General features: G+C 45.7%; 1 protein-coding gene across 12 annotated transcripts in view; it reads left to right on the top strand.

Moving 5' to 3' along the window:
- Nucleotides 1–25,693, top strand: part of FARS2 (phenylalanyl-tRNA synthetase 2, mitochondrial) — a 732,018-nt gene that overhangs the window by 413,711 nt on the left and 292,614 nt on the right. For all 12 annotated transcript variants that reach the window (XM_033934773.1, XM_033934769.1, XM_033934766.1 and 9 more), the window contains one exon: nt 16,562–16,722. In XM_033934773.1, the coding sequence (XP_033790664.1) occupies nt 16,562–16,722 (161 nt within the window). The remainder of the gene's footprint in view (nt 1–16,561; nt 16,723–25,693) is intronic.

Raw genomic sequence — 25,693 nt, 5'->3', positions numbered from 1 at the left:
AGAGACCCTTTCTGGATATTGTCTGTCTGTTTTTTCTTTTCCAACTTTCGAAGTTTGTTATTATTGAGGGTTGTATTCTGTATTATTGCCTTTTGAGATTTGTTATGGGAAAGAAGTTTTTTACCTGCTATGCCTATTGATGGTTATGGATGCTTGGGCAAGGAGCTGTACTGGAAATACAGGAGGAGTGCCAGCCAATAGGACCACCTGTTAATCAGTTTCTCTATCTCCGCCTGATGGTAGATGTGTGCTATCCCATGGGTCTCTGGATTCATCTGCTGCGTCTAAGGAAAAGAAAATTAACAAGTAAGAACATAATTTTTCCTTCTTCACCGAAAGAGTGGTTAATCATTGGAATAATCTTCCACTTCAGGTAGTAAAGGCCAGCAACGTGCTCGATTTTAAGAATAAATGGGATAAACATGTGGGGTCACTTTGACAAAGTGCTTAGGGGGGGTGGGTTATTTGAGTGGGCAGACTTGTTGGGCCGTCGGCCCTTTTCTGCCGTCATGCTCTATGTTTCTATTTTATTTTAATAAAAGCCACTAAAGCAGGGATTCTCAACTCAGTCCTCGAGAAACACTCAGACATTCAGGTTTTCAGGACATCCATAATGAATAAGCACTACCTTCATCATATGCAGATCTTTCTCTTGCATTTTGAAAAGTGGCTGGATTGGTATATCATGAGGACTACACTAGAGATATCTGCTCTTGTGTTCCACATATTGGTCTTAATATTTTTATTTAATTAGACTGTACAATAAGGTTTAACATCTCATCCAAATTGTGTATCTAGGAGCAGTGGCGTACCAAGGGGGGGTGGGGTGGCCCAAGGGGGTGCACAACTGGCTACTCACTGGGGAATAGGCTGCCGCTGGGGAAAGGCTGCCATTGCCGACATCAAGAACAAGCCGGCGCCGAGTTCTCCCTCCCTGCTTATCTTCTCCACGAGCCGACCAACTCTAGCCGTCTGACGTCAATTCTGATGTCAGAGAGGACATTCTGGGCCAGCCAATCGCTGCCTGGCTGGCCCAGAACATCCTCTCCGACGTTAGCATTAACGTCCTCTCCGACGTTAGAATTGACATCGGGCAGCGAGAGTTGGTCAGCTCGCAGGGCGAACCCCTGCCGGCCTGTTTCCGATAGCCAGTGGCAGTCTTTCCCCGGCGGCGGTGGCAGCAGCTTGTTTCCCAAAGGCAGTTGCATGGGGGAGGGCAAGGAGAAAGGAAGAAAGATGGGGGGGGAGACAGGGAGCCAGAAAGAAAGAAAGGGGGGGGGACTGGGATCAAGAAAGAAAAGGGGGCAGGGTGAAAGAAAGAAAAAAATGGGGCAAGGGGAGAGAGAGAGAGAAAGACAGACATAGAGAAAGAAAGGGGGCATGAAGAGAGAAAGAAAAAAGGGGGCAGGGTGAAAGAAAGAAAGAAATGGGGCACGGAGAGAGAGAGAGAAAAACAAATAGAAAGAAAGGGGACATGGGGAAAGAGAAAGAAAGAAGGGGCAGGGTGAAAGAAATGGGGCATGGAGAGAGAGAGAAAGACAGACAGAGAAAGAAAGGGGGCATGGAGAGAGAAAGAAGGGGGCAGGGTGAAAGAAAGAAATGGGGCATGGAGAGAAAAAGAGAAAGACAAACATAGAGAAAGAAAGGGCATGGGGAGAAAGAAAGAAGGGGCAGGGTGAAAGAAAGAAAAAAATGGGCATGGGGAGAGAGAGAGAAAGACAGACATAGAGAAAGAAAGAGGGCATGGAGAGAGAGAGAGAGAAAGAGAAACAGAAAGAAAGGGGGCATGGAGAAAGAAAGAAGGGGGCAGGGTGAAAGAAAGAAATGGGGCACGGAGAGAGAGAGAAAGACAAACAGAAAGAAAGGGGGCATGGAGAGAGAAAGAAGGGGGCAGGGTGAAAGAAAGAAATGGGGCACAGAAAGAGAGAAAGACAAACATAGAGAAAGAAAGGGGGCATGGGGAGAGAGAAAGAAAGAAATGGGGCACGGAGAGAGAGAAAGACAGACATACAGAAAGAAAGGACATGGAGAGAGAAAGAAAGAAGGGGACAGGATGAAACAAAGAAAAAGTTGGGGGAGGGAATGAGATCTGGAGGAGAGGAAGCATACAGGAGGCTGAAAGAAGGGAAGAAATATTGGATGCGCAGTCAGAAGAATAAAGTGCAACCAGAGACTGATGAAATTACCAAACAAAGGTAGGAAAAATGATTTTATTTTCAATTTAGTGATTTAGTGATCAAAATGTGTCCATTTTGAGAATTTATATATGCTGTCTATATTTTGCACTATGGCCCCCTTTTACTAAACCGCAAAGCAGTTTTTAGCGCAGGGAGCCTATGAGCGTTGAGAGCAGCGTGGGGCATTCAGCGCAGCTCTCTGCGCTAAAAAACGCTATCGCGGTTTAGTAAAAAGGGAGGGGGTATATTTGTCTATTTTTATATAGTTGTTACTGAGGTGACATTGCATAAAGTCATCTGCCTTGACCTCTTTGAAAACCTGCAGACTATAAATGATAATTAACATTTTCTCTGCGTAGAGTGTGCTTTGTGTGTTTTAAATTTTATTGTTGGTAGATCATTTTGACTTGGCCACAAAGGTAAAGGGGAGGGAGGGAGGGGAGCTTCTGAAAGACATCTAGTAATCCTTGCAGGCTTGACTGCAGGGAATTTTTTTTGTAAAATCATGTTTTGTTATGTGATTGGCATTATTTAGACTTTAATTTCTATGAATGAATAGAATGAAAATTATATAAAATTACTTACTTGTTTTTATGTGCGTGCGGTGAAGGAAAGTGGAGACAGAATGGGCTGAAGACGCAGAAGGGAAGTGGGGAAGAGAGAGTGGGGAGAAGACGCTGCTTTATAAATTGACAATTGTACAGAATATTGTTTCTTTTTATACTTTAATATAATAAGTTCAATATAAAACAATTCAAGGCTTGTGTGGATGGAATCAGGTGGTTTGTGGGGATGAGGATCGAGCTTATGGGGATTAGTCCAATAAAATGGTATTTTCTTATTTCTCATTATTTGTTTTATTTTTATTTGTTAATTTGTAAAGTAGTGATTGTTATGTATCATTTTTTTCAAATTTACATCTACTGTCTTTATATTTTGCACAATATTAGAGGACATGTATTACTGTTTTTGTGGTGTTGTGGTGTTGCATTGAATGCAGAGTCTGGATTCTTGGCAGTTCAGTTTAACTTTTGTCTACATATTTCTATTTTTAGTTTGTGATTATTCCATATTGGGCGAGGGTGTGTTTGTGTGTATGAAAGGGACATGGCTTTCTGATAGCATCGACTGTAGAGGATCAATTGACTGTGCAGGATCTGGTTTGTTTAGTTTTACAATGTATGTGTTTGTGTTCTAGTGCTCACTGCAGTGTTTAAGATGCTGCCTTTTCCTAGGTACGCTCTTCTGCGATATGTGGATTGTTACTAAAAATCATATTTTTCATATAGATGGGGGGGGGGGTCAAAAAATGATGGGCCCCGGGTGTCACATATGCTAGGTACGCCACTGTCTAGGGGTAAATGTCTTAGCAAAAAGAGCCCATGTTTTTTCATTTTCTTTTAATCATCAGTTCAACTTGTCAATACAGGAGGAGTGCAGTATTAGAATTTGCTTTGTGCTTAATGGATATTAAGAGACTTGCCAGTATCCTGTGTAAATTTTCCATAAACTTTGAGAAATACATTGACAAAAGCAGAACCACCCCAAAAATACTTTCATCAGTCCAAAATGTTTTTAGATGGGGGTTTGTTTTGGCCTCGAACAGCATATTTAGGTCAATAGCATATTTTACACCTGAGGAATGTTATAAAAGCAAAGAACCCTTACCCAATCATTATTGTAGAACAGATAATGGTTGCTTTGCCTATCTTTTTGTAAACAGCAATCACAATTTGAAGCCAACTATCAATATGAAAATAAACTGAGACTATAAAATATTGATGCCAAAGAAGCATGGTTGATAACATTGGTGGGTCTACTCAAAACAGCAGGAGACCTTAGTTTCTTCTCTGGCACTGCTTGTTAGTTCAAACAGTTATGTTTTGACTTTATCAGCATCACATCTATACAAATTTATATCAAACAAGATTTGGGAAATTATGAAACTATTTTGCAAACAGCACCATTCAAGGGTGGTATCACTTATATAGTAGATAATAGCCAATAAAATTTTAAATGGTCCATTCAGTATGCCTATCAGTCATAATTATCAACTCTTGATTAAACTATAAGTATACCATATATACTCAAATATAAACCAAGATTTTGGGGCCCCAAAAATGGCCCAAAAATAGGGGTCTCGGTTTATATTTGGGTCAGTGCTGACCTGCCCCCCTCCCGAACCTGTTGCAGGCCTCTGCCAGGCCTGTTGTAAGACCTGTTGGTCCAGCTCTGGCTGACTTTGAACAACTTTTATTTCCTCCCTCCCCCTCCCCCTTGCCCCCATCCCCTTCCCCTGTGTTCGTGTTAAATTCCTGGTGGTCCAGCGGTGCACCAGGACAGGAGGAATCCCTTCTCTCTCCTGCCCCAGCTGACTTTGAACAACTTTTATTTCCTTCCTTCCCTCCCTCCCTCCCCTCCCCCCACACTCCTGTTAAATCCCTGGTGGGCCGGGACAGGAGGGATCCTTTCCTTCTCCTGACCCAGCCGACTTTGAACAACTTTTTTCCCGCTTGCTCCTCCCCCCCCCCGGCATTCCTGTAAAATCCCTGGTGGTCTAACGGTTGGCCGGGACCCCTCCTGCCTCCTGTCCCAGCCAACTCTAAGAAGATTTACCTCCTTCCCCCCTCCTCCAAATACTTTTCGAATCCCTGGTGGTCCAGCGGTGAACCGTTGCAAGAGCGGCTTTCCTTCACTCCTGCCCGTGCAGGGGCACTAGCTGATTGATTGTCGTGAGTTCTTGCGGCGGCCAATCAGCTAGTGGCTATGCATGAGCAGGAGCAAAGGAAGGTTGCTCCTTCTGCGGTTCACCGCTGGATCAACAGGGATTTGAAAGATATGCAGAGGTTGGTGGAAGGAGTTAAAACTTTTGAGAGTCAGCCGGGACAGGAGGCCGAAGGGAACACTCTTGTCCCAGTCCACCGTTGGCCCACCAGGAGTTATGGCAGGCCCGGTGGAGGCCTGTAAGACATCGGGAGGGAGGGGGACAGGGTACAGAACCTTTCAAAGCAGGGAAGGAGGGGGGCTGAGTGCAGAGACCGGCAGGGGAGGGCGGGGGCTAGATGCAGATTCTGTCAGAGCAGAGAGGGAGGGGGGCAGAGTGCAGAGACTGACAGGGCAGGCAAGGGAGTAAAGGAGGGGGCTGGATGCAGAGCCTGGCAGAGCAGGGAGGGAGGGGGAACAGGGTACAGAACCTGGCAGGACAGGGAGAGAGGGGGGCTGGGTGCAGAGCCTTGTAGGGCAGGGCATTGCACTTGAGTATTAATCCTCCGGTTTATATTTGAGTCAACTTTTTTCTTCCTTTTTTGAGGGAAAATAGGTTACCTCGGTTTATTTTTGGGTTGGTTTATTGTATATTCAAGTATATACGGTACTTGATTCTGATCTTCCTTTGTTGTTTTCTTTTAGAGTAATAGTTTACAACACTCCTGGGGAAACCCCAGCAAGCCAGGTTTTCAAGATATCCATGATAAATATTAATGAGTGTATGCAAATCTCTCTCATGTACATTCAGGGTCAAATTCTCCAAATGGTGTCCCGAAGTTAGGTGGCGGTAGGTGTCCTACTGTCATCTAACGGACCAATCAGGACACAGATTTAAAAAAATAAATAAATAAACCCAAAGGCACCATTCTTAGATGCCTGTCTCGTGCCTATGGAGGTGCTTAGGGATGCCTATGGATGCCTAAGACCGGTGTGAGCATGTTTTGTGCCAGAAGTGGCCTTAGGCGTCCCTATGCACCTCCGTAGGCACGAGACCGGTGCCTTAGAACATAAGAACATAAGAATTGCATCTCCGGACTAGACCCTGGGTTCATCAAATCCAGTGATCCGCACACACGGAGGCCCCGCCAGTTCTACCCTGGCATAGTTTTAGTCCCTATATCTCTGTATGCTTCTCAAGGGAGATGTGCATCTAATTTACCCTTAAATCCTAGAATGGTGGATTCTGCAATTACTTCCTCTGGGAGAGCATTCCAGGTGTCCACCACTCGCTGCATGAAACAGAACTAAAAAGGCGTAATTCTAGATGCAGTGCCTGCCGGTGATTGACACACAGCAGGCGCCGCTTCTAGAATCAGGCCCTCGTTGCAGATATCCTAAAAATTCAACTGCATAGGGTTTCCTCAGGCAGCAGTGTATATTTCATTCAAGCAAACTCTGTAAGTGAAGGAGGAACTCAAGGAAGGGAGAGATCCATTAGAGCAGTGGTCTCAAACTCGCGGCCCGGGGGCCACATGCGGCCCGCCAGGTTCTGTTTTGAGGCCCTCGATATGTTTATCATAATCACAAAAGTAAAAAACAGTTTCTTGATCATATGTTTCTTTAGCTATAAATGACAATATTATTATTAAGACTTAGCCAAAAGGAAAGATTTATAAACTATAAAGAGTTTTACCTCATGCAAAATTGTCATTTTTTTAATAAGACATTAACTATTTTTTTCTGAGGCCCTCCAAGTACCTGCAAATCCAAAATGTGGCCCTGCAAAGGGTTTGAGTTTGAGACCACTGCATTAGAGGCTAGCACATTCAGTTCAAATGAATGCCTAAAAATCTAAAGTGTGTTGAAATCACTTGTGCAAAGGCATATCTTTGAATTAAAATGCATGCAATTGATTTGTACATGCAATAAAAGTTCTTGCGTGTAAAAAATCATGAATGTGTGAAAAAAACAAACTCTCATGAAAATGAAACCACAAAAAAATTGCAAAACATGGTTTAAAAAAAAGAAAAGTAACCAAACTCTTTTTTTGGGTTCTGTACATCTTCACTGACTCACCAGCAGCAGGTCCCATATCTTTTGAGGTGGACTTCCCTGCTCTGAAGACGCTTCATTTGAACTTCTGCCACTGCACTCAGGATAGGCTTTGAAATTATTCCTTCACAGATTTCTGACAAAACAGGTTGGGTTTATTAAATCCTGCTGGATTTCTGTTTAATCTTAATCAAATGCAGATTCTGCAGACAGCTTCATTTTTCAAACAGAAATATAAAATAATGTTCCATACAAGAAAGCTCCAATGAGCATATTCATTCTACTGTAAAACACAATCGCACCACATACTTATCCATAAATACTAGGATCATATATATATCATGACTGTCCTCCGAATGAGGCAGATATCTTAATTTTCTGTGGTATAATTCTTTTACATAACATAACTAATAGGATCAACGAGGCCCTGACAGCTTTTCATGGATCACAAAGTATTTTATTATGATACAAGGCCATCATCTATCTTCTCATTTATTCAAGAGTTCTATAACCTTTTCAACCTGCAGTAACAACATTCCAATTCATCCCACTGTTTATACAGAATTAAATAGTTTAAAGGTCGCAGTGCTAGTCAGCAAAATGTACAAGCAAACTCTACAGCATTTTTGATGTACAGCAAGGCTGGGTGACTCCCAGCGTTTTTCCAATTTTGTATGCATCTCAGTATTTTACAAAGTGGTTTGCACTGACAGCATCTCAGAGGTGTTATTAAATAGGTGAAACTTTGTTTTGCCAGAAAAACTGAAAAGTGAGAGTCTGGGTACTGGGTTAGGTCCAGCACAAATGTGAAGAGGGCCTACTCCACAATTACCTTTTTCCTACCTCCCAACAATAAGGTTGTATTTAAGATTTCAAAACCCCAGTACACTCCAAAGGTAAAAGAGGATCCCCAACACCATCTGTCCATCCTTTTTATGCAAGAGAGAAGCTTGGTGAGTGAGATACTCATAAGAACGTATGACCTGCAGAAAAGACCTGGGATAGAGAGAGAGCATGCAATCTTCCTTCCACCCTACAGGGTTCAAAATCAAAGTTACCTTCTTATATACTCCTCGGGGTTGCAAAGCAATGGCTTGCCAGGATGAACTGGATTATGCAGCAGAACCAGTTCTCTCTTTGATGATGACACCGTACAATACTCTACTTTTCTGAATTTCAACAAGTAGAAATGCCATGTTTGCCTTCTACCTACTTTCACATCACCAAAACTATCAAAACCAAAGGCTCTGTGATACCGTAACTGTTGGAGGCAGTTCTGGCATTCCCCCTGCAGTTTCCAAATGGACTGGTTCCCTAACGCGCTGTACTTTCAGGAGCATGAGCATCGATACACCAAACGCTACCTATTAAGATGCAACTAGGTAGTTCCATGTTAACTGCACTGTGCCCCGATTGCAGTGTGGAGTCCCCGCCCACACTGCAATCGGGGTGTCTAACCGCTCCCCACCCCATTTCATGCTAAGTTGTTAGCATCGGATATTTAAGGCACATTTCTGTAATTGGCGCCTAAAAAATAGGCACCTATCACACGTCAGCCACATGTAGGCACCAATTGCAGAATCGTGCTTAGCAGCACCTAAATTAAAACTTAGGTGCCTGTAATATAGGCCAGGGTTTTACAGGCCTACATTATAGGCACCTAAGTAAGAGAATTGTACCTAGTGGAGTCTAATCCACCCCTAAACATTCCATGCCTATTTTGGTATTTCTTCTGCAGAATTGCACCTAAAAAGATAGGTGCCTATCTCCCAGATTATTTTTTTTTCCAATTACGAGCTTGTGACAGCTCATAATTGAAGCCGATGTACTAATTAAGTTGGGCCCCTAAATTTAGGTGCCTCATAGAATGTCCTCCATATTGTACAGGTTATTTTAACACATGCTACGACTTAGTGCGGGCTAAAACCTGCCCTGACTGCTTTTCACACCTTAGTAAATATGCCAATATTAAACAGCTCCCATTCAGAATGGGGTTTGTGTTATTTAATGTGCATTAAATGAAGTTAATGTACTTTAGTAAATTAGGCTATTAGTTTTAAACATTTTAAAGCATCTCTCTGCAACCTTCTGTAACCTTTTTCAGTCTTACATAATAACATAGTAGATGACGGCAGATAAAGACCCGAATGGTCCATCCAGTCTGCCCAACCTGATTCAATTTAAATTATTATTATTTTTTTTCTTCTTAGCTATTTCTAGGCGAGAATCCAAAGCTTTACCCGGTACTGTGCTTGGGTTCCAACTGCCGAAATCTCTGTTAAGACTTACTCCAGCCCATCTACACCCTCCCAGCCATTGAAGCCCTCCCCTGCCCATCCTCCTCCAAACGGCCATACACAGACACAGACCGTACAAGTCTGCCCTCATTTTTAGCTGCATGATTTACTTTGCTGCATAATTTTTATGGGTTAGAAAACCATTAAACCTATGTTTATGAAATACAACTGAGTGTGATTCAACTCGTGGAATCACAGTTCCAGTGAACTATAAAACTCTTAATGCCCCTTGATTCAGTGTACCCCCTCCTCCTCCTCCTCCTCCTCCCCCCCCCCAAATGATCTCACTGATCCTGAAGCTGCATAGCTTTATAACTTGCTTTTCATTCTGATATTTTTTATTTTGTTAATTTTATTTTAACAGCGATGCTGCATGAGAGCTTAAATGTTACTTTATTTAGTTAAAACATACTATAATTTAGATTATATCCCTTTCAAGGCTCTTGGAGTTAATTTAAAAACACTTAAACCTTATCAGGACTTTTATTTTGCTATGTACAGACAGAAAGACACTTAGGGCTCCTTTTACTAAGCTGAGCTAGATGCTAATGCCAGCATTGATCTTGTGTTAGTTCTTGGCACGTAGCCCGGGGTTAGCGCGCGGGGCAATGTAGCGCGCGCTAAAACCGCTAACGCAGCTTAGTAAAAGGAGCCCTTAGATTTTATTTTTTTTACAGTATATTTTACTACTTTATAAAAATTCAATAGATTTTAATTTAAAAAAAGCATTTTTGTACATTGGTATACATTAATTAAGGAGAAGATATTCAGCTAGTGGTGGTGAGCATTTTTTTTTTAGCTGACAATGGCATTCCTGAATATTCAGTGCCAGACCATATCTGAGTACCAATACTAAATATCCAGGTTTATGCAGCTGGCTTCTATTACATTGTTAAGTGTGATATTCAGCACATATTCACCTATGTGACACTACAAAAAGACAGAACTGAGGTTTATGGGGTCCCATTTGGCTGCTTAATTTAAATGGTTAAGTGCTAACTCTGCTTTCAGATGGCCCAAAGAACAGCTAGCTATCAGTTTAGCTGTCAGTGTTGATATTGAATGGCACTAACCAGTTAGGTGCTGCTGAATATCAGCAGATACGTAGCCCTGCATAGGTGATTAACTTAAATCACATTGAATATTGACCTCTTAGTAAAAGAAAATACAATTCTAGGCAGGGCCGGATTAACCAATAGGCCAAGTAAGCACGTACCTGGGGCCCGATGAAGGAGAGCATCAACATTATTTTTTTCCAAACGGCGATGCGCCCCTCCAGCATCGATCGGCAACATGGGCCCCCCCCAGATCGACAACACGGGTCCACCCCCGATCAGCAACGCGGCCCCCCCCCATTGACGGAAAGTAAGACAAGCAAGCAACGCAGGTAAGAAAGGCAACGGGAACTATAATTTTGCAAGTGGTGCTGCTTGCCCAAAGCTTCCTTCTGATGTGGCTTCCTGTTTCCGCCTGGGTGCATGGTGGGGGGTGGGTGGGGGCAGGGGGCCAGTGTACTTGTGTGCCTAGGGGCCCTCGATGAATTAATCCTGCCCCGATTCTAGGCCTTTCAGAAGTCTGGAACAGAGGCAGAATTGCTATATTTGATTGTTTTCCCTTTTACTTTTTTTAAGTTCATTCTTTTTATTATTTTTCAAAAATACAAAAACAGCACATATATCAATCTTCCAGTATATAGAAAATACATAGGAAGAAGTCAATATACCTACATATTTACCCATTTCTGAAGAAATCCCTTTCCCTCCTACCCTCTATATCAGTGTTTTTCAACCGCTGTTCCGTGGCACACTAGTGTGCCGCGAGATGTTGCCTGGTGTGCCGTACGGTCAGGGCCGCCATCAGGGCAGTACCACCAGTCCTGCATTCAGGGGCCCGGAGCTGACAGGGGGCCCGGGCTCCCCCAGGGTCCTAGGCCACAGTCTAGGGAGAGGGGCGGTCCGCCCCACGTGGACAGGAGAGAGCTGGACGGGGGACCCGCGGAGTTCAATACATCTCGAGCCGCGAGGCTCGTCTTCTATTCCTGCCTGCCCTGCAGCTAACATATAGCCGATCGCAAGCGTTCCCCGATGTCAGCGCTGACATCGGAGGGAGGGCTTAAGCAAAGCCTGCCCTCCGACGTCAGCGCTGACGTCGGAGAATACTTCCGTTCGGCTATTTGTGCGTGGCAGGGCAGGCAGGAAGCAGAAGACAAGCCTCGCGGCTTGAGCTTCGTTTTGCTGAGAAAGTTGCAAAGATGGGCTGGGAGGCAAACACGGAACACAGAAGGGGGGAGGGAGTGCGTTTTGGACACAAGGCATGAACTTGGGCGAGAGGAAGGGAGGGAAAGAGATGCTGAGGTGGGGGAGGGAATGGGTTTTTGGACACAGAAGGCATGGACTTGGGAGAGAGGAAGGGAGGGAAAGAGATGGTTGTGTACACGGGGAATAGAAGAAAGGAGAATTTTTGGTCATAGAGAGGGAGTGAGGTACAGATAGTGGCATACCAGGGTGGGGGGGGGCGGTCTGCCCCACCCCGGGTTTACGTCCCAAGGGGGTGCACAGCTGGCCACCCTCCAGTGTTGTCCCTAGGCCGGCAAACTGCGGCTCTTTAGCCACTTGAGTGCCTCCGCCGCCATCGGGAACAGGCCGGCGCCAAATTCACCCTGCTTTTCCCTGTGGGGCCGGCCAACTCTCACCACTCGCGTCAATTCTGATGTCGGAGAGGACGTTCTGGGCCAGCCAATCGCTGCCTGGCTGGCCTAGAACGTCCTCTCCGACGTTAGAATTGACGACGGGTGGCGAGAGTTGGTCGGCCCCGCGGGGAAGAGAAGCAGGGAGAACTTGGCGCCGGCCTGTTCCCGATGGCGGCGGTGGCACTCAAGTGAATTATTTTATATATAGTCAATATAGGCACAGAGTTAAATTTTTTAACATTTTCTAATGGTGGTGTGCCTCGTGATTTTTTTCATGAAACAAGTGTGCCTTTGCCCAAAAAAGGTTGAAAAACACTGCTCTATATAACACAATCACTCTAGTCTGGCAGAGATAGCATTATTCTGACATATAAAGAATAGTCCATATAGGGCTAGATTCATAAAGCAAACCGATCGTGTACTGATCGGTTTGCGACCCGATTTTACTCCAGCCTGATTCACTTACTTGTCTGCCAATCTGATTCCGATCCGCGCATGCAAATGAGGGGAATGGCATGCAAAGTAGGCAGGGACGCAATTCACAAAACAAATTTTGCGAACTGACTGGGCTGGCCTATCAACTCAAAAAGCGACTGCTGGAGATCAGTCACAAACGTCCTTTCCCTCTCTCCAGCTCCATTGCCGCCCTGCTTTCTGCTGCCTGATCTCACTGCCTTTACTCTGCAGAAGTCCTGGGAGGGGGGGGGGAGCAGTAGCTGTTGGGCGCATTGTTTAGCTCCTCGTGCTGCCCTGCTCTCTACCCTTCTCCTAACTTTCAGCCCCGACTTTGCCGCCATGTCCAACATTCCTCCCCCTTGCATTCCCTTCAATCTGTCCCTCTGTTCCCTCTCCACCACCAGATCCAACATTTTTCCCTCTCATCCTTCTATTCCCCATGCATCTCTACCTCACTCCTTTCTTTCTCTATGCCCAATTTTCCTCTGGGAAATTGGTTAGACTGGGCATCCAAATGGCTAAAGGCAAAGTGAGGCACATCAGGAAGAATAATCCAAATCATATTTACCTTATGCTACGGTCCACCTTAGGAATCAGCACCCCCAAAAAAGATTTGGATGTTATTGTAAGACACTATGCTGAGATCTTCTGCCTAGTATGCAGCTGTGGCAAAACAATGCAAACAGGATGCTAAGAATTATTAGGGAAGAGTTGATAAATAAGACCGAGAATATAATGCCTCTGTATTGCCCCGTGGTGCGTCCTTACCTTGAGTATTGCTCACAGTTCTGGTTGCTGTATCTCAAGAAAGATATAGCAGAATTAGAAAAGGTTCAGAGAAGAGCACCAGAATGATAAAGGGGATGGATCTCCTTTCATATGAAGAAAGACTAAAGACGTTTGAGCTCTTCGTCTTCTGCTAAAGACGTTTGAGCTCTTCCCTTCAAAACGCTGCTGTATGCCTCGTATTCCACCAGGGTCATTATACCCACATTACTTCTCTTCTCGGGTCACTTCACTGGCTCCCTGTTCGTCTCCTCATGCAATTCAAACTCCTTTTACTGACGTTCAAGTGCAGCTCCTTAATATCTCTCCTTTCTTATTACTCCCTATACTCTCGCCTCCCTCCCAGAAACCCGTTCACCCGACAAGTCTTTCCTGTCAGTACCCTTTTTATCTACTGCCAACTCCCGTCTCTGTCCCTTCTACCTTGCTGTGCTGCATGTCTGGAATAACCTGCCTGGCTCGTTACATCAGGCTCCATCTCAGCCAGTATTCAAATCCAGACTGAAAATTCACTTATTTGAAGTTGCATTTAAATCCTAACCCTACCAAGATATTTATCTGTTATCCCCTTAAAAGTTCCCTACCACCTGTCCCACCTTTTCTAATTCCCTTCATGAGTACTAAGCTCAGACTCCCCTTTGTCCTATGTGATTCTACCTCATTAGCCCCCCTCTAATTCCCTACATGAGCTCTATGTTCTAACGCCTGTGTGTCTGTCATAATTAGATTGTAAGCTGTTTTGAGCACGGACCGTCTCTAGAATGTGCAATGCGCAGTGATACGTGCGTCTGGTAGCACTATAGAAATAATAAATTGTTGCTGTGTTGCTCTTTAGCGTGGAAAAGAGATGGGGGGATATGATTGAGGTCTACAAAATTCTGAATGGTGTAGAATGGAAAAAGATTAATCAATTTTTCACCCTTTCAAAAAGTACAAAAATCAGGGGACACTCAAATTGCATAGGAATACTTTTAAAACAAATATGAGGAAATGTTTTTTTTTTACTCAATGAATAGTTAAGCTCTGGAACTCGTTGCTTGCTAACCTCTAGGTGAAGTCCTGGAGGAAAAGTCTATAATGTGCTATTGAAACAGGCATGGGGAAGCTACTACTTGCTTTGGATTGGTAGCATGGAATCTTGGGGCATGGAAACTATCTATTACATAGAATTATCAACATGTATTTACCAAAGAGGATATATCCAATATATCAGAAGCCAACAGGCTGTACACAGAAGTGAAGACGGGAAATTGACAGGGTCGACGGTCAGTCTAGAAGAGGTATGCAGACAGATTGATAGGCTTAAAAAAGATAAATCCCCAGGACTGAAAGGGGTTATAGCTGAACTGCTGCAACTAATAGCCAATCTGTCAATCAAATCAGGAAAGATTCCGGAAGGCTGGAAAGTGGCGAATGTTACACCAATCTTCAAGAAAGGTTCGAGAGGGGATCCTGGAAACTACATACCAGTGAGTCTGACTTCGGTACTGGGAAAGATGGTAGAGGCGCTGATAATGGACCTTGATGGACACAAACTGATGAGGACCAGCCAGCATGGCTTCAGCAAAGGGAGATCTTGCTTGACAAACTTACAGCACTTCTTCGAGGGAGTAAATGGACAGATAGACAAGGGTGACGCAGTCAACATTGTTTATCTAGATTTTCAGAAGGTGTTCGATAAGGTACCTCATGAACATCTACTTTGAAAAATTGTGAGTCATGGAATCGAGGGTGATATACTAACGTGGATTAAAAACTGGTTAGCGGATAGGAAACAAAGAGTAGGGATAAACGGACAGTACTTGGACTGGAAAAGCGTCACAAGTGGAGTGCTACAGAGTTCGGTGCTCGGGCCTGTGCTCTTCAACATAAATGACCTAGAAATTGGCACGACAAGTGAGGTTTAAATTTGTGAACACAAAGTTATTCAGAGTAGTGAGGACACATAAGGATTGCAAAGACCTACAACGAGACATAAACACACTCGAGGAATGGGCTGCTAAATGGCAAATAAGATTCAACGTGGATAAGTGCAAGGTGATGCATGTCGGTAACAAGTCATATGCACGAATATAGGATGTCCGGTACTATACTTGCAGAGAGCCCCCAGGAAAGAGACTTGGGGAGTACTTGTAGACAAGTCAATGAAACCGTCTGTGCATTGTGTGGCAAAAGGGCAAACAGAATGCTAGGAATGATTAAGAAGATTGTTTTTTCAGAATTCAAAAATTTTGTAATCTGCCTGTCTCAAAGCTATAAGGATGGCTAAGTGTGGATATTTTTCATTTTTAGCCCACTATAGCTCTCCAACATTTTCCCCTTCCAGTGCAGAAGCTGTGGTAGTATCCAGCCAATGGGAGGGCTTATGGTCATAGAAGGGGAAGGGGCTGAGCCTATGAGGGCTGTGCAGGAAATTGAGCTCTACACTTGATCTTTGGAGAGAACCAGTGGAACCAGTGAGTGTTGTTGTTGGGGGATGGATGGATTGTTGAAAATGAATAGGACTGAAGAATGGAGGAATATGTGAAGGGTCTGCTATCAGCTGAGGAATAGGATTTCCAGCAAATGCCAGGGATGGTAGATTGACCTGGAGGGGTGGAGGGGGAGGGGTCACTGCCTGAATAGAGTTACAAAAAACAAACACATTCCAGACTATACTGAACAACCTGTCATAATAAAGCAGCACTAAAGCTTAGAATATCAATCTACTTCAAGTTCAAGTCAAAATGCTTCAGATTTCTACAAATCAGAATACCACATCTTTGTCACATGCACAAAACACTGACAGACCCTGAACAAATATGAAACAATGAACCACACATCAGTAATAAAGAGATGAAGGCAAAAAATTGGAAACCTCAAGAAATCAAGACTATTCCAGATTTTAAGTAACCAACCCTCCTCCCCTTTTACAAAACCACGGAAGTGGATTTTAGCGCAGGTAGGCACGCTAAATGCTTTGCGCTGCTCCCAACGCTCATAGGAACTCTATGAGCGTCGGGAGCAGCAGTGCAGAGCATTCAGCATGCTGGCCTGTGCTAAAAACCACTTCTGTGGTTTGGAGAAAGGCGGGGGGGGGGGGGAATTTTGGTGGTGTTATATGTTTTCCTCTTTAATTGCCTCTATTGTTGCTCATAGACTTAATGCTCTGCCTCCCATAGATGGTACACTGTGTTTGTGAGAATGCAAGACTAATTATGAACTGTAACTTTTTCAAATCTTTTTTCTATTGTGATCTCACTTTTTAAATCACAATTATTCTCATAATGTGTTCTGAAATTACATAAATAAAAAAAATAACTTTTCCATTTTAAGATAATTTAAAAAAAAAAAAATATTTGAAAACTTTCGTGTGTAATGCCTAATCTTGTATTTTGTTTCCTTGTTTTTGATTGCAGCCGGTGCACATGACAAAATTGGTTGGGCATTTGGTCTTGGATTAGAGAGGTTGGCCATGATTCTTTATGAAATTCCTGATATCCGCCTCTTTTGGAGTGAAGATGAGCGCTTCCTGAAACAGTTTTATGTGACTCACATTGATCAACCAGTAAAATTTCAGGTAACAAAAAAATTTAGGGCTTCTTTTGCTAAGCAGCCTAAGAGCATTTTACTGCAGGCAGGTGAGATAAAATGCTTCGATGCTCATTGAATTCCTATGAGTATTGGAGCACCTGAATTTTCTTGGAAAACTTTACAATGATTCTCTCTTCCAAAGAACCTTTGCAGCAAAATGGTGTAAAGATTAAGGAGCTTAGTTTCATTCTTACTGCTATCCCCCAGGAGATCATCACTTCTTCTAATTATTAGAAACTCTTCATTGTCCTGTATTTTTCTTGTGGCCTATTTTCTAAATTAATCTGCTTTGAATCTGTCATATGGAAGTTGTCATAATATCAATACTATTACCAGTTCTTTTTCTCCAGAAGAAAAAAAATTCAACTTTCAAATCCAAAATTTCATTTTTCACTCATTCCATGTAGACCACCAGAATTGTTGAAATGATAATAGCATTCTACATACTACCCATCTGAATCAGTGATCCTCCAGGGCAACGACTTGGTTGTGTTTTTAGGATTTCCACAATGAATATACGTGAGATCTGTTTGCATATGATGGAAACAGTACGAGTGCACATCAATGCATATTCATTGATAAAATCTTAAAAACCCAACTGGGTTGTGACCTTCGAGGGCTGAATTAGCTCACCACTTTCTCAGAGTGGAAGGTTCTATAGACAGGTGTAAAATCACCTTCCTGATATTCTTTTTTCCTGTTTCTTACTGTCTGATAATGTTATAAATGTGCTTGATGATGTTGCCTAGCCAGCCATTCTGTTGACTTGCTTGTAAGGCTAGAGTTCTGTCAAGGAATCCTTTGTATTGGCAGGTTTTTATTGTAGGGTGGCTGAACATATGTATTCTACATGTAGGTCTGGTGGAACAATCCAATTTAAAATGGGAGACCAGGTATAGAGGGGCCATACCAAGAATAGATCTGAAACAAAGGCAGGCAAATTTGAATAGCACTCTTGCTTCTAGGGGCAGCCAATGGAGTTTTTGATAGTAGGGGGTTATGTGATCCCATTTTTTAATGCCGAAAATCAGTCGCACTACTGAATTTTGTATGATTCAGTCTTTGAATGGTTTTCTTGAGGGACCCCGGATAGATGATGTTACAGTAGTCGAGCAGGCTTAAGATAGAGGATTGTACCAGTAGGCGAAAGGATGCTACGTCGAAGTACTTTCTGATGGTTCTGAGTTTCCATAGTGGCGAGAAGCCTTTTTTGATCAGTGACTCTGTGTAAATGTCTAGAGTGAGGTGACGGTCTAGCGTCACTCCCAGGATTTTTATGGAATATACGATAGGGAAGTCCTGTCCGTTCAGGGAAATTGAAGTATCTTTGATTTTGTCATTCGGGCTCGCCAGGAAGAATTTGCTTTTTTCAGAGTTGAGTTTCAGTTTGAACTCGGTCATCCATGACTCAATTTGCTTTAATGTTGATGCTAGATGATTCTTCGTTTCAAGAGTCAGGTTTGTTAGAGGATGGACTATGGTGACGTCATCTGCATAGATGTAAAATTTGATTTTTAATTTTGTAGTAGAGTCGCCAAAGAGGCTAGGTAAATGTTGAACAGGGTGGGGGATAGGGGGGAACCCTGTGGGACTCCGCTTGGGTTTACCCAGCTGGAGGATTGATTATTATCGCTATGGACTTGGTACGATCGTTTAGTCAGGAAACCTTGGAACCATTTCAATACATTACCGGTGAGTCCAATTGATTCCAAGCAGTCAGTTAAGGATGGCATGATCGACTAAATCAAAGGCACTACTCAAGTCTAGCTGAAGGATTAGCACACTAGAGCCTTGGCTGAATAGATTCAGGAGGGAGTCCAGCAATGAAGCAATAACTGTTTCCGTGCTGAACCCGGAATGAAAGCCTGATTGGTTGTCATGGAGTATGCTGAATTTGTCCAGATACGATACTAAATCCTGGTTTACCAAGCCTTCCATCAGCTTTACAAAAAAGGGAATGTTTGCAATGGGCCTGTAATTCGATGTCAACTTATTAGGTTTCTTGGGATTTTTTTTTTATAATCGGTGTGATTAGTATCTGACCTAACTCCTTGGGAAATGTACCAGACAGCAATAGAGAGGAGAGCCAATTGTGTAGCTTGGCTTTGAAGGTGACTGGAGCGGCTTTCATGACATTGGGTGGGCTACTGTCTAATCTGCAGTACGAATCGGCATATTTCGAATAGAATTTGCAGAATTGGTTCCAGGTGGGGATAGAAAAATTGCTCCAGAGAATGTCTACCCTGTTTTTGTCAATGTATTGGGCGACTGGGTAGTTCGAATGGTTGGTTGTGGAGATCAGTAGGTTGGATCTTAGGTTATTGATTTTATAGTTGAAAAATTCAGCCAAAGCATTGGTCGATGGTGGAGAGTCTGTTATGGTGTGGGAAAAGGCCTGTATATCGTAAAGATTGTTAACTAGTTTAAATAGATTCTTAGTGTTGGTATTGGGAAAGTTTATTTTATCCCAGGACAAGCAGGCAGCATATTCTTTACGCATGGGTGACGTCACCGACGGAGCCCACGGTACGGACCTTTTTACTAGAAAGTTCTAGTTGGCCGCACCGCGCGTGCGCGAGTGCCTTCCCGCCCGACGGAGGAGAGCGTGGTCCCCAGTTTCTTCGTTTCCGCGGAGCGAAGAAGACGTGCGTTTTTCAACTCCGATTGAAATCCTCTTTTTACCTTCCCGCTCGCGTTCTTTTTTCGTTTTATTTACCTTCGGGTTCTTTTTTATTTCATTTCCAAAAAAAAAAAAAAAATATTTCTTTTTGTTTCGTTTTTTGTCTTTGCCCCGGCGGGGCCTGTTGTCACGATCCAGGCCTCGGGGTTTGATTTTGCGGAGGCCGTGTTTCCATTCATGCCCCCGCAGCCCGGTTTTAAGAAGTGCCAGCGGTGTGCACGCCCGATCTCCCTCACTGACCCACACAATTGGTGTTTACAGTGTTTGGGACCGGAGCATCGGGCGGACTCGTGCACCCGCTGTGCCACTCTTAAAAAACGCACTTTGAAGAATCGCCAAATCCAGCAAAGTCTGCTGTTCGGCACCGGCCCGACTATGGACTCGACTTCTTCAACTGCGGCACCATCGAAGTCGGCACCGACCACCTCGACACCGCCTGACATTACATCGGCGCCACCGGCGCCAGGTAAGCCGGCTAAGAAGCCTTCCACCCTTGAGCGCCCTCCCACCTCGGTGGCGACACCGGCTCTTTCGGCTCCACGCCGAACTAAAAAGCGCTCCGCTCCGATATCGGTGAGTGCCTCGTCATCGGCCTCCTCATCGCCGGAGCGTAGAGCGGCACCCATGGAACCAAAGCAGAAAAAAGTGGTTCCGGTGCCACCCCTGGATGACCGCATTGCGGCCATCCTCCAGGATAAGTTGCAGGAACAACTCCAAACGCAACTTAAACAGCTCTTGCCCTCTATCCTGGCACCGCTGCTTTCGGTACCAGACCGGCCCGAGCCCCACACCGTCCAACCGGTATCCACGCCATCGGTACCTATGGACCCCTCCATGCCCATTCTCTCGGCACCGCATATCCATGCCCATGCCGAGGCCGTCGCTCTGACGACATCCGATCCTCCTCGGGACCGAGCGGAACACCGGTCTTCCCGCGAACCTGACCGGCACCGTTCTTCCCGGGACCGAGACAGACACAGGTCTTCATCCCCCGGTACCGTCTCGGTACGCTCAGGCAAGTCTCGGTCTAAAGCTCATCATACCGAGCCTTCCACTCCAGTCTCTCGGCACGCACACACCGATGTCAGAGACCCGGACCTCTGGGAGGAATCTCCCCTCGGTACCGAGGAGGATGCATCGTCGTCGGACGAAGAGCCCTCGGCCCCCGATACCACATCTAAACCTGAGCAATCTTCTTTTTCAAAATTCCTCAGGGAGTTATCGGGGGCCTTATCTTTGCCTCTGGAATCTGATTCCAAGAAATCACAAGCTTTCCTGGAGGCATTAGATTTCGATCAACCTCCTAAGGAGTTCCTGAAGTTACCCGTGCATGACATCCTACGGGAAACTTTTTATAAAAATTGGGAAAATCCATTAACTGTCCCTGGGGCACCCCGTAAACTGGATAGCCTTTACAGGGTTATTCCAATCCCGGGATTTGATAAACCCCAGCTGCCCCATGAATCTCTCCTGGTTGAGTCCACTTTAAAAAAGACTCAAGGCTCCAGTGTATATGCCTCTACCCCTCCTGGCAGGGAGGGCAAAACTATGGACAAGTTTGGCAAGCGGCTCTACCAGAATGCCATGCTTGCCAACAGGGCAAACAATTACTCTTTCCACTTTTCATTCTACCTGAAACATCTGGTAATGCAACTCTCCGCCATGCAAAAGTACATGCCGGAGCACAAGGTCCCACTATTCCAGCAGCACATCTCCAGCCTGCTTCAACTTAGAAAATTTATGGTGCGCTCCATCTATGACTCCTTTGAGCTCACCTCTCGTGCATCTGCCATCGCTGTGGCCATGCGCCGCCTGGCCTGGCTCAGGGTCTCTGATCTGGATGTCAACCATCAGGACCGACTAGCCAACGCCCCATGTATGGGAGACGAATTGTTCGGAGAGTCTCTGGATACCACCACACAAAAACTCTCCGCCCATGAGACCAGATGGGATACTCTCATTAAACCAAAGAAGAAGGCCCCTCCTGCTCGGCCTTACAAACCACAGTCTTCATACCAGCGCAGGTTCTCCGCTAGGCCGCTTAACCCGCCTTCACAGCAACCTAGGCGGGCTCGCCAACAACACCACAACCAGGCTCGTGCACAGTCTAATCAACCTGCCAAGCCTCTTCCTCCTGCCAAACCTTCTCAGCCCTTTTGACTCCTCTCTCCAGGGCTTAGCCAGTCTTCCACCCTCATTGCCTCTCCCTCAACCAATCGGAGGCAGGCTCCACATTTTTCTCAGCCGTTGGGAGGTCATCACATCGGACCAGTGGGTCCTCAACATCATCCGCCACGGCTACTCTCTCAACTTCCAGACTCTTCCACCAGACAATCCTCCCGTAGAGTCTGCTTCTCTTTCAACTCAAACCCCCCTCCTCCTGAGGGAGGTCCAATCCCTCCTTCTCCTCAATGCCATCGAAGAAGTACCTCTGGAACAAAGGGGCCGGGGATTCTACTCCCGTTACTTTCTGGTTCCAAAAAAGACAGGAGACCTACGTCCCATTCTCGATCTCAGGGACCTCAACAAATGTCTTGTCAAGGAGAAGTTCAGAATGCTCTCCCTTGCCACGCTTTACCCTCATCTCTCTCAGAACGACTGGCTATGTTCCCTGGACCTCAAAGAGGCCTACACTCACATACCAATCAATCCAGCTTCACGTCGCTACCTAAGATTCCAGGTGCACCATCGCCATTATCAGTACAAAGTGCTACCTTTTGGCCTCGCTTCATCACCCAGGGTGTTCACCAAATGCCTCATTGTGGCGGCGGCCTTCCTCAGGTCTCACAACCTCCAGGTGTTTCCCTACTTGGACGATTGGTTGGTGAAAGCACCTACGTCTCCGCTTGTGCTACAAGCCACTCATCAGACCATCTCTCTCCTCCACCTCCTAGGGTTCGAGATCAACTACCCCAAGTCGCATCTGCTTCCCACGCAGCGCCTTCAGTTCATTGGAGCAGTTCTCGACACCACACTAATGAGGGCGTTTCTCCCCTCCGACCGTCAGCGGAACCTGCTCCGCCTGTGTCGTCAGGTGCTCCTCCATCACTCCATTTCTGCCAGACAGATGATGGTCCTCCTTGGCCACATGGCCTCGACGGTGCATGTGCTTCCCCTGGCACGACTCCACCTCAGGACACCTCAATGGACTCTGGCCAACCAATGGTCGCAGACCTCGAATCTTCTTTCTCATCCCATCTCTGTGACATCGTCTCTTCAGCAATCTCTACAATGGTGGTTGAACTCCTCAAATCTTTCCAGGGGCCTTCTTTTTCATCTGCCCCCGCATTCCATGACCATCACCACGGATGCCTCCCCTTATGCATGGGGAGCTCACCTGGGAGACCTACGCACCCAAGGTCTTTGGACCCCGCAGGAGCGTCTTCATCACATCAATTTCCTGGAACTACGAGCCATGTTCTATGCTCTCAAGGCCTTCCAGCACCTTCTTTGCCCTCAGGTTCTGCTCCTGTGCACGGACAACCAAGTTGCCATGTACTACATCAACAAACAGGGCGGCACCGGATCTCGCCTCCTTTGTCAGGAGGCTCTTCGCATTTGGACCTGGGCCACGGCCCGCAGTCTCTTCCTCAAGGCTGTCTACATCCAGGGCGAACAGAACTCCCTGGCCGACAATCTCAGCCGCATCCTTCAACCTCACGAGTGGACTTTGGACCCTCCCACGCTCCACTCCATCTTTGCTCGCTGGGGCACTCCGCAGGTGGACCTATTCGCAGCTCCTCACAACCATCAGCTGCCCCAGTTCTGCTCCAGACTCTTCTCTCCTCATCGTCTGGCCCCGGATGCATTCCTTCTCGACTGGACGGATCGGTTCCTCTATGCCTTTCCTCCTCTACCTCTGATGTTGCGGACTTTATCCAAACTCCGCAGGGACGGAGCCACCATGATCCTCATAGCTCCCCGGTGGCCTCGTCAACACTGGTTCTCCCTCCTGCTTCAGCTCAGCTCCAGGGATCCCATCCCTCTGCCTGTGTTTCCTACTCTACTTACACAGCAACATCAGTCTCTACTACATCCCAATCTGTCTTCGCTCCACCTGACAGCTTGGTTTCTCTCGGGCTGACCTCTTCAGGAAATCTGTCTCAGCCTGTCCGTCTCATTTTGGACGCCTCCAGGAAACCGACCACCCTCCAATGTTACCATCAGAAGTGGACCAGGTTCTCCTCTTGGTGCCTCCGTCATCATCACAATCCCACCTCTTTAGCGGTGGAAACTGTTCTGGACTACTTGCTCTCCCTGTCCAACGCAGGCCTCAAGTCTACCTCTATCAGAGTCCATCTCAGTGCCATCACGGCATTTCATGAACCTGTCTTAGGAAAACCTCTCACGGCTCACCCTCTGGTTTCCCGATTCATGAGGGGCCTCTTCAACATCAAACCACCTCTGAAGCCTCCTCCGGTCGTCTGGGACCTGAATGTGGTTTTATCTGCCCTCATGAAACCTCCCTTTGAGCCGCTTGCCACAACTTCGCTCAAATTTCTGACATGGAAGGTTCTTTTCCTCATTGCCATCACCTCTGCCAGGAGGGTTAGTGAGCTTCATGCACTGGTTGCCGATCCACCGTTCACTATTTTTCACCATGACAAGGTGGTTCTACGCACCCATCCAAAGTTCCTTCCAAAGGTGGTCTCAGCTTTTCACCTCAACCAGTCCATTGTGTTGCCTGTTTTCTTCCCGAAACCTCATTCACATCCCGGAGAACAGGCATTGCACAGTCTTGACTGCAAGCGTGCCCTGGCTTACTATCTTGATCGTACAAGGGCTCACCGCTTGTCCCCTCAGCTCTTCCTGACCTTCGACCCAAATCGTTTGGGTCGACCGGTCTCTAAACGGACGCTATCCAACTGGCTTGCAGCTTGCATCGCGTTCTGTTACGCTCGGGCCGGTCTGTCACTAGACGGTGCTGTCACGGCCCACAGGGTAAGAGCTATGGCCGCTTCTGTTGCTTTCCTCCGTTCCACACCCATTGAGGAAATCTGCAAGGCGGCCACCTGGTCCTCAGTTCACACATTCACTACTCACTACTGTCTGGATGCTTTCTCCAGACGGGATGGGCACTTCGGCCAATCTGTACTTCAGAATTTATTTTCCTAATGGCCAACCATCCCTCCTCCCTCTTTGTTAGCTTGGAGGTCACCCATGCGTAAAGAATATGCTGCCTGCTTGTCCTGGGATAAAGCACAGTTACTTACCGTAACAGGTGTTATCCAGGGACAGCAGGCAGATATTCTTACGTCCCACCCTCCTCCCCGGGTTGGCTTCTTAGCTGGCTTATACTAACTGGGGACCACGCTCTCCTCCGTCGGGCGGGAAGGCACTCGCGCACGCGCGGTGCGGCCAACTAGAACTTTCTAGTAAAAAGGTCCGTACCGTGGGCTCCGTCGGTGACGTCACCCATGCGTAAAGAATATCTGCCTGCTGTCCCTGGATAACACCTGTTACGGTAAGTAACTGTGCTTTTTGTGCGTAAAAATTTGTGCGTTTTGTGGTTATAAGTTTTTGTGTTCTTATAATTTTAGTCTTCAAGTTGTTCTTCCTTTATTATCTCCTGATTTTAGCCATTGTCTTTCCAGTTTATGTACTTCTCATTTTGCTTTCCTAGCTCAGCGTCAAATCAGCCGTCTAGGTTTTTATTTCTCATTTTTCTTAATTTGATGGGTGCCATCTTGTTTAGAATTTGTGTGCTCATATTGGTCCACGAGTCTACAGAGAGGGAGTCTGAGTCCGTCGAGACCTCATAATGTGACCAGAATTCTACTGGGTTTACCAAGCTTCTGGAAGCTGTCATTTTCCTAATCCTTTTTGCCCCTTTGGGCTTGGTTGGTGAACGTTTGGCTTGCCAGTTGAATTGGAAATTGCATAGGTGGTGGTCTGACCATAGAGTATCGGTCCAGGTGGTTTGATGCCAGAGCATTTTTGGATAGACTAGGTCTTTGGAAGAAAAGGTAACTAGGTCTAGTTGGTGTCCTTTTTGGTGGGTTCTTTCTGGGGGTGGCACAAGGAAGTCTAGAGAAGCGATAAAGGATAGTAATTCTTTGGTGTCGCCTTGATCACCCTGCTCTAGGTGGATGTTCAGGTCACCAGTCAGTAGGTTGTAAGGACCAGCTGTTGAGTTCGTAAGGAGGAATTTGAAGAAGCTATCCTTAGCTGTGGACCATTTCTTGGGAGGGATGTAAAATAGTGTGATGATTAATCTCTCTTCTAGTTGGTCTGACCCAAGTTTACAAGAGAGGATTTTGAGATCCACTGAGGATTT

This window comes from Geotrypetes seraphini, chromosome 2 (assembly GCF_902459505.1).
Source record: "Geotrypetes seraphini chromosome 2, aGeoSer1.1, whole genome shotgun sequence".
NCBI lineage: Eukaryota > Metazoa > Chordata > Amphibia > Gymnophiona > Dermophiidae > Geotrypetes > Geotrypetes seraphini.
Note: the sequence above shows the minus strand (reverse complement) of the source record. Positions and strands in the feature narration are given on the sequence as shown.